This window comes from Colobus angolensis, unplaced genomic scaffold (assembly GCF_000951035.1).
Source record: "Colobus angolensis palliatus isolate OR3802 unplaced genomic scaffold, Cang.pa_1.0 Scaffold16, whole genome shotgun sequence".
NCBI classification, from domain to species: domain Eukaryota; kingdom Metazoa; phylum Chordata; class Mammalia; order Primates; family Cercopithecidae; genus Colobus; species Colobus angolensis.
The window spans coordinates 18,603,958-18,619,089 of NW_012114710.1; the positions used below are offsets into that span (position 1 = coordinate 18,603,958).

Genomic DNA, 15,132 nt, shown 5'->3' on the forward strand with positions numbered 1-15,132 from the left:
ACATTAGGAGATTTTTTTTTTTTTTTTTTTTTTTGAGATGGAGTCACACTCTGTCACCGAGGCTGTAGTGCAGTGGCCCCATCTCAGCTCACTCCAACCTCCGCCTTCCAGGTTCAAGCAATTCTCCTGCTTTGGCCTCCCAAGTAGCTGGGATTACAGGCATGCACCATGCCCGGCTAATTTTTGTACTTTTAGTAGAAACAGGGTTTCACCATGTTGGCCAGGCTAGTCTCACCTCAGATGATCCACCTGTCTCAGTCTCTCAAAGTGCTGGGATTACAGGCGTGAGTCATCACAACTCCTCATCCATTCCAGTTTTATCGTGAGATTGCAGCAGTTCAATGACATCTGCAGGCTTCCCTTCTGATTCTAATTCTTTTGCTATTTTGCCAGCACATCTGCAGTTACCTCCTCCACTGAAGTCTTAAGCCCCTCAAAGTCATCCATGAAGTTTGGAACTTCTTCCAAACTCTTATTAATGTGTATATTCTGACCTCCTCCCCTAAATCACATATGTTCTTAGTGGCATGTAGAATGGTTAATCCTTTATGGAAGGTTTTCAGTTTACTTTGCCCAAATCCATCAGAGGTGTACATCTTAAAAGCCATATTAAAAGAAAAAAAAATCAGGTTTTCTACAAATAGCTTGTTACTTACTTTTGTATATGGTCCTTGGAAAATAAAAATAAAATTTTTATTTTAGTTATTAGGATAGCAGAGCTAAACATACCTGGCTATGTAGCTCTCAGTATACGTTTTTCTTTTGTTTGTAAGCACACCTGGGGCAGGATTTCTTGCCAAACTAGGTGGTGTGGAATTTCGAGGTTTGACATTAGCTCTATGAAAAAGAGAAAAAATAATGGAAAAGTATTGAACAGCGAGCATGCATTTCTCAAATTACCTACTCACATGATTAGAAAGAATACTTAGAAGCTTCAGAGAAGTTCAAAAGATTACAGTCCCAATAATTATTTTAAATCTGAAAGCAAATAGCAGTTAATATTAAAGATAAACCAAAGCATTTTGCACTTACTAACACTATTCTGATAGTAAATAAAATCAACTAAAATATGTATATATGCTTTACATGAAATTTATAAGGTAATCATTCTGAAAGACACATTTTTAAAAACAGTTTAAATTTATATTTCCCTCAAAACATATATTCTGATAAATGGTTATGGATAACTGTTAAATAAACACACAAGTTTCATTATTATTCTAAGCATACACGATGTAGTTAAAAAAAGAATTTTTTGCTAGTCACATTAAATAATAATACTCAATTTATGAAAGTTCTAAAAAGCAGCAACTAAAATAAATGAGTTAATATAATATTCCCTTTAAAGATTTAATTTTACCAACTGCACAGCCTGGCTATCCGAAATCAGAGGGACTTCTGGTTGGATCATCCATGAGTCTCCATTTTGAAACTTTAAGAATCAAAGAAGGTTTAGAAAGCTAAATGATGATGATATAACACTAAAAGTAGAGGCTTGGGAATTCAAATGAATTTAGATTCAAATGCCAATGCTACTTACAGTGTTGTGACAGTAAGTCTGAGTCTCATTGTTTATAAAATGATCACTTATAGAAAGGTTATGAGATAAAAAGTACAATTCATATAAACATTTAGATAGTTGATGCTAATACTATTACTACTGTTATTGCCATTACAAGTTAACATTTGTATAATAGTGCTTACTCCATGTCAAGTACAATTCTAACTATTTTGTCCATAGAAATTTATTTATCCTAATAATCCTATGAAATAGGTAGCATTAATAACTCCATTTACAGATAAGACAAATGAGGCAAAGAACCCCTAAGTAACTTACCCAAGGTGACACTGCTAGTATGTTCCAAAGCTAGGATTTAGATGTTCATTAAAGCATAGTTCCCTTCCTCTCTATAGAGCTTTAACCAAATCTTTAAATTTCACAGGTGAGCAGTGTTGTGTTATATGAGCAGTAGAATACTTTAAAAAAATACCTCCAGATTAGAGGTTCTTCAGTGGAAATTCTTCTTACTCTACTTGCATGGCAAAGTAGGAGAGAGTACCCTAAAATTGTAAATAGCTGCTTCCAAAGCACATGCAGGTAATAACATCCACTATTTTTCAAACAACCACTACAAGACAAATATGAAGCCAGGTACTACACATGCCTTACTTAATGTCCCCCAAATCTCAGAAGATATTATTCCCATTTTAAAGTGGAAGCATGTTCAAAGAGATTATATAAATTGTGAGGCTACTATGTGGCTACAGCAGTACTTGAACTTCAGTGGGCTATATTACAAACTTATATTCAACATACAATGCTGTCATTCAAAGTGGTTGCTTTGCATGGTTACTTCTTTAAATTACTTCTAAACTTCAACAAGCAAAGAATCACTTTGGTGCATGAATGGAATACCCTGCACCTCTTCAAATGCACACTCCAAGTTCATTCATGAGGTTTACTCTACTCTTGTGTATAGCCTCTTTTGGGATGTTGTAGAACTACTAGAGTCTCTTTCTAGAAATTCAGTCTCTAGGGAATCATTGTCAAAGAATGGAATTTTAATAGGAAGAACACTCTTTTTTGGGGGGGGGAGCGGCTATAGAATCATCTTAAGTGAATGAAATATACAAACAATACAAACACATCCATGAATATATACATATAATGTCACCATATCGGTAACTTGAGGTTGTTCAAAATGTTTATATTTAGAGGAAAATGTAAGAGATTATCATCATTAATAGCTACTAATATTAAATACCTGTCATTTATTTTTAGTAACATCTAGAATGGCCTTGATCACTTAAAACATCTTGCCCCATTCTTACACAGTCCACAAATTTTTCTTTCTGTTCAGAATCTGCAAAGCATTACTCTTAACTCTGTATCTAGAATCTACCTGTTACAACTCTCATTAATAATTAAGAAGGTTTAATTTTGGAATTCTACTTAATCCATCTTACTGCTAGTCACTGTTACTGTGAGATCTGCATCAGAGCGTTCTGACAGTAGAATCAGCAAAATTAAAAACGGCTCATGGCACAAACTCTACCTGCTAAGATGTATCACTAACTACTTAAAAATAGCAAATGGCTGCTGCTAGTATCTTAAAGACTTCTCCTATTTTTATTTACCTAGTTGAATTTATTATTACTTTTCATACATATATACTGAGAAGACTGCTGTAGTAGGTGTTGGTTGAAAAGTTAACTAAGTTACTCTGTTTAATATTTTCCACCATTAATAGGTAAATTAATTTTTAGGTCCTAAAATCATATTTAAAATGCGGGCTAGAATTGAGACCCAAATTAGTAAACCTTGAAAGCTCATGCTGTAGAGTTTCAAAGCAATTGCCATTGCCACACACTCTTTTCAGCCAGCCAAGTCAAAACTGGCTGTGTCATACTCTTTCCCGAGTTTGACTCTTTGGCAGTGTCATACTCTTTCCTGGTTGTAGGTGGAATTTACAACCATCTAACAAAAAGACTAAGGACCCTTGGATTGAAAGTTTCCTAAAATCTTTTCTTTTCCCAGGCTTTTTATAATAGTTCACAATATGTTTATCTAAAAGATAATCTAACAATATAATAAACTGTAGGAGACATTATTTTTCCCAAACTCTACTTTTTAAAACTACTATTATTTTAAAAATCCTAATTACTACTAAAAAGACTTCATAAAAAACAATTAAATGAGACTGCAATTTAAAATCTCCAAAAATTAATATTTAATGGAATAAATGTATAATCTAAAAAGTTTTATTTAGTACAACAGAAATGCTTACTAAAAATCAAAATGTTTTAAATCCTAGATTATTCAACATATTTTGGCTTAGAAATTATTAAACATTTTTTTAAGTTATAGGACAGTAAAACTTACATTATTCCATTACATAAAGCTTTTAAGGAAATATCTGAAAAATATTAACCAAACTGAGTTACAAATACTTACTTGTAAATAGGTAATAACTCATGTCTTTTGATGGCACTGTCTGATTTTGTATCACTGTCATACAACCTTTGCACAAGTCTTCCCGTTCGAAGTGGAGGGCCTAACTTGTCCATATTACTATTAAAATATATAAAGGTGTACCCATAAGGCGATTGCTACTGTTTCTTTATATAAAGTTTTTTTTTTAAAGACATTATTCTGGTTTGTCAGAAATCTACTCCCCAAGTCCTTAATTTTATCTGACTGTCAAGGTAAGAACTAATGTCCAAAAGAATCCTCGGAGAGAGTTCATACAATGTCCATTATTAGGTCTGAAAATTCTGACTACACAGGCTACCCTACACATCCAAACAAATGTTAAATTATACACAGCAGGGCAATGGAATCAATGAAGAAACCTAGGAAAGACAACTATTTCAAAAAAAAAAAACATGAGGCTATAAGTGAACTGAATGCTGTTATTCACAAATAATTTTTCTTCCTCCCTGAATTCATAGAAACTTTCTCTATTCTTCATATTATTTATTTCTGTGCTTTTTAAAATTCCAAAAATAAGGAATTGAATAAATAACATTTACCCCATCTGACTTTCTAAGTCCACTAACTTCTAACAAAAAAAGTGACTTTATTTCTGAAATGTATCCAAAGTAAAACAGGACTCGGCATGGAAATAAAACCTTCGATGGCAATTCTAAAAATCACATGTAATAATGGTAAGGGGCCATTCCATCTAAATATATATACTCACACACACATTGTGACCAAAATTATAAAGGATCTCCACCTAGAGGATAGCAGGACAAACTGCAGGTTTGTAGGATATTTCACTGTTTTAAATCAACCAACCAAATAACTGAATCATATAAACTATCACCAACCAACATCTAGTCATAGTAGGAAGCAGGGAAAATTGAATTACGAAATTAGGAAAGAAACGTATTTGCCTACTGAATAACACATCACTGCTTGTTAACTCTAAAAGTCCATTCTTTTTAAGAGATATTTGCTCACTCATTTCTTCATTTATTCACTGACTATAAACCCTGAGCATCTATTATGTGTCAGGCACTGTCCTACATTCTGAGGATGTGGTGGTAAATAAGATAGATCTGATGCTTTTTCTTATGGAGTTTAGTGTCAGAAAAGAATGTGTTCATTTTCCTAGATAAGAGGAGGGACACATTTTATTAATTTTTGTCTCCTTTCAGTAGCTTATACATAGCAGGCATTTTGTTGAAAAAGTTGATATTAATACTTTGCAGGTGGTGGTGTTTATGTGAGGATTTAAAGTTCTTAAAAGCAGCCTTCATTAAATAGATGTATTAAGTAAAATTTCTAAAATATTTTAAATTAAAATTTGTTTTTAATTTGTTAAAGTACTAAGAAAGCCATCTATTGGAATTTTAATTAAACATTCAGATTTTATTCTAAATCCTTAATTACAAAACATTTTTGTTCCAAACAGTGGTTATCTAAGAAAAGGCATCTATGATTCTGGAAATAATGAGTAAAATTTTTCTTTTTCAGAAAAAAATTACTGAAAGTAAAATTTAGAAAATTTTTTATTATATTTTAAAAACATATTCCTCTTATATGATAAGAAATGGTCAAATCCTACATGTGATACAATAAAGTTCAGTTCAAGAAAGATGTGTAAAATATAATAAAAATCTAAAGGTAATTATCTAATTGAAAGGTAATTATCTAATGGAAATATTACATACATAAAAAGATTGCCAATATTTTCAGATTTTGAAAACCTAATTGAAGGACAGGTTCCAATAATGATTTGAACCATACCTGTAACATTCAATTCGATTTATATGTGTGCAAATATATATACACATGTACATTCACAACTCAAATGTTACTTAGGCTGAAAGTTAATGAATGCTATTTTTAGGCTAAAATGACTTAATAACGTATTCTAAGTTGCCATTAGGCTATTAAAAACAAAATCTATAAATCTCAATAACAATCAAGATTTTACACATATAATACTTTTGCAGGCCTTCAAAATACTCACAGCTGAATGAGTATGGTGATGACATCAACCTATCCATGATCTGAAATAAACTTTAACATAGGAAAAGTCATTTACTGTTGATACCAGGAGAGTGAATTCACTTAGGAAATAAGTAATGTTAGTGTGGCTTACTAGGTACCTTGTAGGAGTGTAGCAAGTACTGTAGATTGAGATATAACAAAAAGGTGATTTCTGAAATAATATTGGGAAAGAATTTACCAGATGGTATTTTGTATCTTTGTACACCACTGTAGTTATGATGCTATAAGGCAATCTTGTCCAACCTGCAGCTCGCAGGCTACATGCCACCCAAGATGGCTTTGAATGGGGGCCTATACAAATTCATAAACTTTCTTAAAACATTAGGAGATTTTTTTTTTTTCCAGTTCATCAGCTATCATTAGTGCTCGTGTATTTTATATGTGGTCCAAGACAATTCTTCTTTCAGTGTGGCTCAGGGAAGCCAAAAGATTGAACACCCCCCTGCTCTAAGGCAGTTGTGAAATGTGTCATACCTCTACTTTTGATCCTAAATTCATCAATCCTACACAAATAATTAGTACCTCAATTCCATGGCAAAGTTAGCTCCCTATCCAAAATCTTCAATCATTGTTATCCACATAAGAAGCCAAGCTCTGGAATTCTAGGTTATCACAAGCATTTCTAGATCAACAATAAAAAACAAGCTCATAAAAATTTACATAACATTCCACACAAATTCAATTCACACACATCAAAAGACTGGATTATGAAAACACCATGTTTCCTATTCATATAAAAATGTACTCAAAAACTAAAGACATTTACTTCTTAACGTTTTTAATAAGGTATGAGAAACAAAATACAATTTTTTAAATTAAAAAATGCTCCATACATGCCTTTGGTTGCTCTAATTTTATGTGTATTACAGTTGATCTCCAAAGTAAACGTGTTTTTCATAGTAACTAATCTTTGATATATGATAGTTTCGCTACAGAAAATTATTAACTGAGCTATCCATTTAAACTGGTAATAAGGTACAACTGTGTAAACTCTAGGAAACAATTCAAATGGGGAAATATTTATTTAAAAGATCTGTGATTCATTATACTTCTAAAATTTCCTGGAATTAAAGATAATCATCTTTTGGCTGGGTGCAGTGGCTCACACCTGTAATCCCAGCATTTTGGAAAACCGAGGTGGGTGGATCACTTGAGGTCGGGAGTTTGAGACCAGTCTAACATGGTGAAAACCCATCTGTATTAAAAATACAAAATTAGCCAGACATGGTGGCACACACCTGTCCCAGTTAATGGGGAGGCTGAGGCAGGAGACTCACTTGAACCCAGAAGGCGGGGTTACAATGAGTCAAGATCACTCATTGCACTACATCCTGGGCAACAACAGCAAAACTCCATCTCAAAAAAAAAAAAAAAAAAGATAATCATCTTTTAGAAGAAGGGAAAAACTTTCCACTTGGGTGTGTTTTGTTGTTTTTTAAACAAATCTGTTAAAATTGACCTAGAAATTGATTTGATTGCTTTTTTTAATATTAAAGGTTTTTTATTTTTGTTTCTTTAATGGAGCTGAGGTCTTGCTATGTTGCCCAGGCAAGTCTCAAACTCCTGGGCTCAAGCAACTCTCCCACCTCACTCACCCAAAGTGTTGGGATTACAGGTGTGAGCCACTGCACCTGGCCTAATCCACAAACTGTCTAGAAGCAAACAACCAAACACATGAGAATTTTTCCGAGTGCAAAAATAAATTTCTTTGTGGCATGATTCTATTACAGATCACTGGTATGCCTGATTAAAGTGGACCACAATAAAGATTACATACAGCAGACTTTAAACAATTGCAATCCACTGAAATAACAGCATTTACTAATCTCAGCGAATGCTCAATTTATTGAGCATTACACCTGACCAAATGTCTTAATTCAAACTTTATCCAATCTGAATCATCTGTATAAATCAAAATAACAGTTGTCATACAAACTTCAAGTAATTCTTTCACTTGTACCAGATGATAATTCTATAACGTGCCTATAGATTAACAGATGAGGGAATTAATTTATCTTTTTTCACTTATTAACCAAAATTTTTTTGTTAGCCTAGGCATTCTGCTAGATTTTAGTTACAAAGGGAAGCAAGGCAGACATAGTCTTTGCCATCATGGAGCTTACAATCTAGCAAGAGAAACAAATCATTACTTCACTAATTCTTAAAAAAAAAAAAAAAAAAAAAAAGGAACTCTGTCACTAAATAGACAGCTATGAATGGTTCTAATTTAATATGGTAACATTATAATGTTCCAGTTAATATAGTTATATATTGGTAGAAATGAGCTCCACCACTCTCTTTCCAGTAGCTGGAAATCTTCCTTTAATCTGTAAGGATCTTATACAGAATGGACAATCAGAATTTGAACAGATGATTGACAGTTAAATATGATGTGGGACAGCCAAAAAAAGTTATGTACTCTTCATGGCATTAAAAGCAATGCACAACTGACAAAATTATTGTACTCAAAATCTCTGCTTGCTGGCAAAAGCGTATTTTCCATTAGTAACTAGGTATGTTGGTCAGATTTTCTTGGATCAATTGTCAAGGTCTAAGCAGAGTCACAGATGTTGTCACAGTCAGACAACATGTCACAGCATGACAAAGAGATACATGCCCAAAGCTATTTAGTGGCAGAGTATGATGTAGAAATCTAGTCTTCTAACTCCAAGGTCAGCGCCTCTCTTCATTATACCAGCCAGCTTTACACGCCCTATCTAGGAATACTGTGTCAGTACAATTTAATATTGCCAATTGACAAAACTGCCAGAAATACTGAAAAATATCAGCTTTTAATCTATGATCAACTGTAAGTGAAACTATAAACAACACTATGAACAAACATTATTACCTAACATGGAGGCCCATTCTCTGTGATATGGTAAAATGACTTTGTAAAATTAAAGCACATACTGTTATGTCTATACTTCCCTTAACCATCCAATGAGTCAACTCATTGGAGAAGAAAATAAATCAGATCCGTTTCTTACCGTTAAAAGATAAAAATGTTTTACTTTTCGACTACCTGATCTACTGACAATCTGTCTCTTTCTTATGGATAGCCTGTCTCTTCTTTTTGGAAGCACAACAGTAAGAAAAATCACTTAGCTCATAAGATATTGTTGATTTATTTACTTTTCCTTTTCTATAAGAATAATTATATTATATTCCTTTAGGTCTTCCATTTTCTATGTAGTCTGAGTTGAGAAGTAAAAGGTAGTTACTGTCATTTGACAGATATCTTTGTATATATTTCCCACATAAAAAACAAAATGAATGTGAGCCACATATAACTTATACTTGAAAATAACATGAAAAGGGGTGAGTAAATACAGTACCTTCTTCATCTGTAACATCCACATACTTGCATCGGGACTAATCAAGGAAACAACTTGACCCATGGAGAACAAAGAAAAGAGAGGCAGGATGACAGCCCACCTTGGAGTGACACAGAGCAAGGGGAACCTCCCTGGCCCAGGAAGTGGTGAGTGAACGTGTGATCCTGGGAAACCACAGTTCCGTGAAGCCACTCCATTAGGGCCTTCAGTCTGACATACAGCTACGGGGAATCTTGGCAAAGCAGCTGCTCAGGCACATGTGAAGACCCAGGAACTCCAAACTTCCCAGCAAGAGTAACTGCAACTCCAACAAAGCAGGATGTTAGACCCCCATACATATCCTTAAGAAAAAGGCTGAATCAAGGGGACCAAGTAGGGATGATCTGCAGGTCTCACTTTCATAACACCTCATAGGATAAGACCCACTGGCTTGGAATTTCAGCCAGCCACTAGTAGCAGTTTTGAGTCTACCTGGAATGGAACTCCCAGGGGAAGGGACGGGCTGCCATCTTTCCTGTTTGGGTAACTCAGCTGTTCTGCAGGCTTTGCAGAGTACAAACCAACCAGGGGCAGAGAGGATCCCCCAGCACAGTACAACTGCTTTACCAAAATGTGGTCAGACTGCTGGTTAAGCCAGTTCCCAATCCGTTCCTCCTCACTGGGCAGGACGTCACAACCGGGACCTCCAGCCATCCCTGCTGGTATTTTCCGGCCCACAGAGATTTGAAAATTCCCTGGGACAGAGCTCCCAGAGGGAGGGGTAGGCTGCCATCACTGCTGTTTGGGTGACTTAGCCATTCCAACCAGCAGGCTTTGGAGAGCCAAAGGCAACCGGGACAAAAGCAGTACCCCAGCACAGCACAGCTGCTCTAGCAAATTGTGGCCACACTGCTTCTTTAAATAGGTCCCCAATACTGCCCCTCCTCACTGGAAAGAACCTCCCAACTGGGACCTCCAGCCAGCCCTGCTGGTGTTCTCTGGCCTACAGAGATTTGCAGAGTCCCTGGGATAGAACTCCCATAGGGTGTGCAGGCCACCATCTTTGCTATTTGGGCAACTCAGCAGTTCCAGTCTCGGGTTTGGAGAGACCATGCTGACCCATGGGTGGAAGTGGTACCCCAGCACACCACAGTGGTACCATGAAAACGTGGTCAGACTGCTTTTTTAAGCAGGCTCCCAGTCCCATTCCTCATCACCAGGTGGAGCTCCCAACTGGAGTCTCCAACCACACCCACAGGTGTTCTACGGCTGACAGAGGTTTGAGGCCTCCCTAAAACGAAGCTCCCAGGACGAGGGGCAGGCCGCTACCCTGGCTGATTTATAGCCTTCACTGGTGATACCTCCAGCTACTGAAAAATCCAGGGTGACTAGTGACTCGAGTGGACACCTAGTATATACAAGCAGCCCTGTGGAAAAGTGGTCAGACTTGTTCAAAAAAACAAACCCATCTGAAGGTAAGCGACCTCAAAGACTCAAGTTAGGTAAGCTCAGAAAGATGAGAAAGAATCAGCACAAGAATGCTGAAAACTGAAAAATCCAGAGTGCCCTCTTTTCCTCCAAGTGACCACATCACCTCTCCAACAGGGGTTCAGAATCAGGCTGAGGGTGAGACAGCTGAAATGAAACAAGCAGAATTCAGGATATGGACAGGAACGAAATTCACTGAGCTAAAGCAATACATTGTAATCCAATGAAAGGAAGCTAAAAATCATGATAAAACATTGCAGGGGTAGACAGATGAAACAGCCAATATAGAGAAGAACATAACAAACCTGATAGAGATGAAAAACACACTACAAGAATTTCATAATGGAATCACAAGTATTAATAGCAGAAGAGACCAAGCAAAGAAGGAATCTCAGAGTTTGAAGACTGGCTTTCTGAAATAAGACATGCTGACAAGAATAGAGAAAAAAAGAATGAAAAGGAAGGAACAAAAGCTCCAAGAAGTATGACATTATATAAAGAGACCAAGTCTATGACTGACTGGTATATCCGAAAGAGATGAGGAGAATGGTACCAATTTGAAAAAATATTTCAGGATGTCATCCATGAAAACTTTCCTAACCTAGCTAGACAGGCCAACATTCAAACTCAGGAAATGTAGAGAACCCCAGTAAGATACTCATGAGATGATCATCCACAAGACACATAATCATCAGATTCTCCAAGACTGAAATGAAAGAAGTGTTAAAGGCAGCTAGAGAGAAAAGGCCAGGTCACCTACACAGGAAAGCACATCAGAATAACAGCAGACCTCTCAGTGGAAACCCTACAAGCCAGAAGATTTTGGTAACCAATATTTAACATTCCTTTTTTTTTTTTTTTTTTTTTTTTTGGGATGGAGTCTCACTCTGTCGCCCAGGCTGGAGTGCAATGGCATGATCTCAGCTCACTACAACCTCTGCCCCCTGGGTTTGAGCAATTCTCTTGCCTCAGCCTCCCAAGTAGCTGGGACTACAGGCATGCAGAACCACACCTGGCTAAGGTTTTTTTTTTTTTTTTTAAATAGAGACAGGGTTTCACCACATTGGTCTGGCTGGTCTCAAACTCCTGATCTCAGGTGATCCACTCACCTCCGTCTCCCAAAGTGCTGAGATTACAGGGATGAGCTACCACACCTGGCTAACATTCTTAAAGAAAAGAAATTCCAACCCAAAATTTCATATCAGGCCACACTAAGCTTCATAAGTGAAGGAGAAATAAAATCTTTTTCAGACCAGCAAATGCTATGGGAATTTGTTACCACCAGACCTGCCTTACAAGAGCTCCTGAAGGAAGCACTAAATATGGAAAGAAAAGACAATTACAAGCCACTACAAAAACACAATGAAGTACACAGACCAGTAATACTATAAAACTTAGTTACATAAACAAGTCTGCAAAATAACCAGCTAGCATCATTATGACAGGATCAAATCCCACACACATCAATACTAATCTTAAATGTACATGGGCTAAATGACACAATTAAAAGACACAGAGTGGCAAGTCTGATAAAGAACCACAACCCATTGGTATGCTGTCTTCAAGAGACTCATCTCACATGCAATGATACACATGGGATCAAAATAAAGGGATGGAGAAAAATTTACCAAGCAAATGGAAAACAGAAAAAAGCAGGGGTTGTAATCCTAATTTCTGACAAAACAGACTTTACACCAACAAAAAGAAGGGTATTACATAATGGTAAAGGGTTCAATTTGACAACCAAAGTTAACTATCCTAAATACAAACGCACCCAACACAGGAGTACTCAGATTCATAAACCAAGTTCTTAGAGACCTTCAATGAGACTTAAGACTCTTACACAATGATAGTGAGAGACTTTAACACCTCACTGACAATATTAGACAGATTATCAAGACAGAAAATTAACAAATATATATTTAGGATGTGAACTCAGCACTGGATCAAATGGACCTGATAGATATTTACAGAACTCTATACCCCAAAACAACAGAATACAGTGTTCTCATCACCATCTGGTACATACTCTAAAATTGATCACATGGGCCTGGTGCCGTGGCTCACGCCAGTAATCCTAACACTTTGGGAGGCCGATATAGGCAGATGACCTGAGGATAGGGCTTTGAGACTGGCCTGGCCAACATGGGGAAATGCCATCTCTACTAAAAATACAAAAATTAGCCAGGTGTGATGGCACATCCCTGTAATTCCAGCTGGTCAAGAGGCTGGGGCAGAAGAATTGCTTGAACCCAGGAAGCAGAGGTTGCAGTGAGCCAAGACCATGCCATGGCACTATAGCCTGGGTGACATAGTGAAACTCCATCTCAAAAATAAAATAAAATAAAAGTGATCAAATAATTGGATGTAAAACATCCTCAGTAAAAGCAAAAGAACTGAAATCATAACAAATATTCTCTCAAACCACAGAACAATTAAATCAGAAATCAAGATTAAGAAATTAACTCAAAACCATACAACTACATAGAAACTGAATAACCTCCTGAATGATTTTTGGATAAATAATGAAATTAAGGCAGAAATCGGGAAGTCCTTTGAAACTATAGAGTACAAAGAAACAACATACCAAAATCTCTAGAACACAACTAAGGTACTGTGAAGAGGGAAATTTATAGGACTAAATGTCCACATCAAAAGTTAGAAAGATCTCAAGTTAACAACCTAAGATCACAACTAAAAGTACTAGAAAACCAAGAACAAACAAATCCCAAAGCTAGCAGAAGACAAGAAACAGTCAAAATCAGAGCTAAACTGAAGAAGATACATGAAAAACCATTCAAAAGATCAACGAATCTAGGAGCTGGTTTTTAAAAAAATTCATAAAATATAGGCTGCTAGTTACACTAAAAAGAAGAAAATAGAGAGTATTCAAATAAACACAATCAGAAATGACAAGAGGGATATTACCACTTGACCCCATAGAAATACAAGTCATCAGAGAATATTATCAACAGCTCAATACACATAAACTAGAAAATCTAGAAGAAATGGATAAATTTCTGGACACATACACCCTCCCAAGACTGAACCAGGAAGAAACTGAATCCCTGAACAGACAAATAATGAGTTCTGAAACTGAGGCAGTAATAAATAGCCTACCAACCAAAAAAAGCCCAGGACCAGATGGATTCACAGCTGAATTCTACTAGATGTACAAAGAACTGGTACAATTCCTACTGATACTATTCCAAAAAATTGAGGAGGGACTCGACTCTAGCTCATTCTATGAGGCCAGCTTCACCCTGATACTAAAAGCTGGCAGAAATACAACAAAAAAAGGAAACTTCAGGCCAATAACCTCGATAAACGTCAATGCAAAAATCCTCAACAAACTACTAGCCAATCATATCCAGCAGCACATCAAAAAGCTTATCCACTAGGATCAAGTAAGCTTCACCCCTGGGATGCAAAGTTGATTCTGCATATGCAAATCAATAAATGCTATTCATCACCACAGAACTAAAGACAAAAACCATATGATTATCTTAACAGATGAAGAAAAGGTTTTCAATAAAATTCAACATCCCTTCATGTTAAAAACTCTCAATAAACTAGGTATTGCAGGAACATACCTCAAAATAATAAGAGCCATTTATGATGAACCCACAGCCAACATCATACTGAATGGGCAAAAGCTGGAAGTATTCTGCCTCGAAAACTTGCACAAGACAAAGATGCCCTCTCTCATCACTCCTATTCAACATAGTATTGGAAATTCTAGCCAGTGCAATCAGGCAAGAGAAAGAAATAAAGGGGCTTCCCAATAGGAAGAGAGGAAGTCAAACTATCCCTGATGGCAGATGACATGATCCTGTATCTAGAAAACCCCATTCTATCAGCTCAAAAGCTTCTTAACCTGATAAGCAACTTTAGCAAAGTCTCAGGATTCAAAATCAATGTGCAACAATCACTAGCATTCCTATACACTAACAACAGTCAAGCAGAAAGCCTAATCAGGAACAATCTCCCATTCACAACTGCCACAAAAAGAATAAAATACCTAAGAATACAGGTAACTGGGGAGGTGAAAGATCTATACAAGGAGGACTACAAGCCAGTGCTCAAAGAAATTAAAGATGACACAAATAAATGAAAAAATATTCCATGCTCATGGATAGGGAGAATCAATATCATTAAAATGTCAATACTGCCTAAAGCAATTTCTAGATTCAATGCTATTCCCATTAAACTATCAGTGACATTCTTCACAGAACCAGAGAAAACTATTTCAACATTGATATAGAATAAAAAATGAGTCAAACTAACCAAGGCAATTCTAAGCAA

The 15,132-nt window shown here is 36.2% G+C and overlaps 1 protein-coding gene across 1 annotated transcript in view; it reads right to left on the minus strand.

Annotated features, from left to right (window-relative positions):
* The window catches only part of ZC2HC1A (zinc finger, C2HC-type containing 1A), a 53,988-nt gene that overhangs the window by 6,336 nt on the left and 32,520 nt on the right, over positions 1–15,132 (minus strand). The window contains exon 8 of the mRNA XM_011937155.1: positions 730–837. Coding sequence (XP_011792545.1) covers positions 730–837 — 108 coding nt within the window. The remainder of the gene's footprint in view (positions 1–729; positions 838–15,132) is intronic.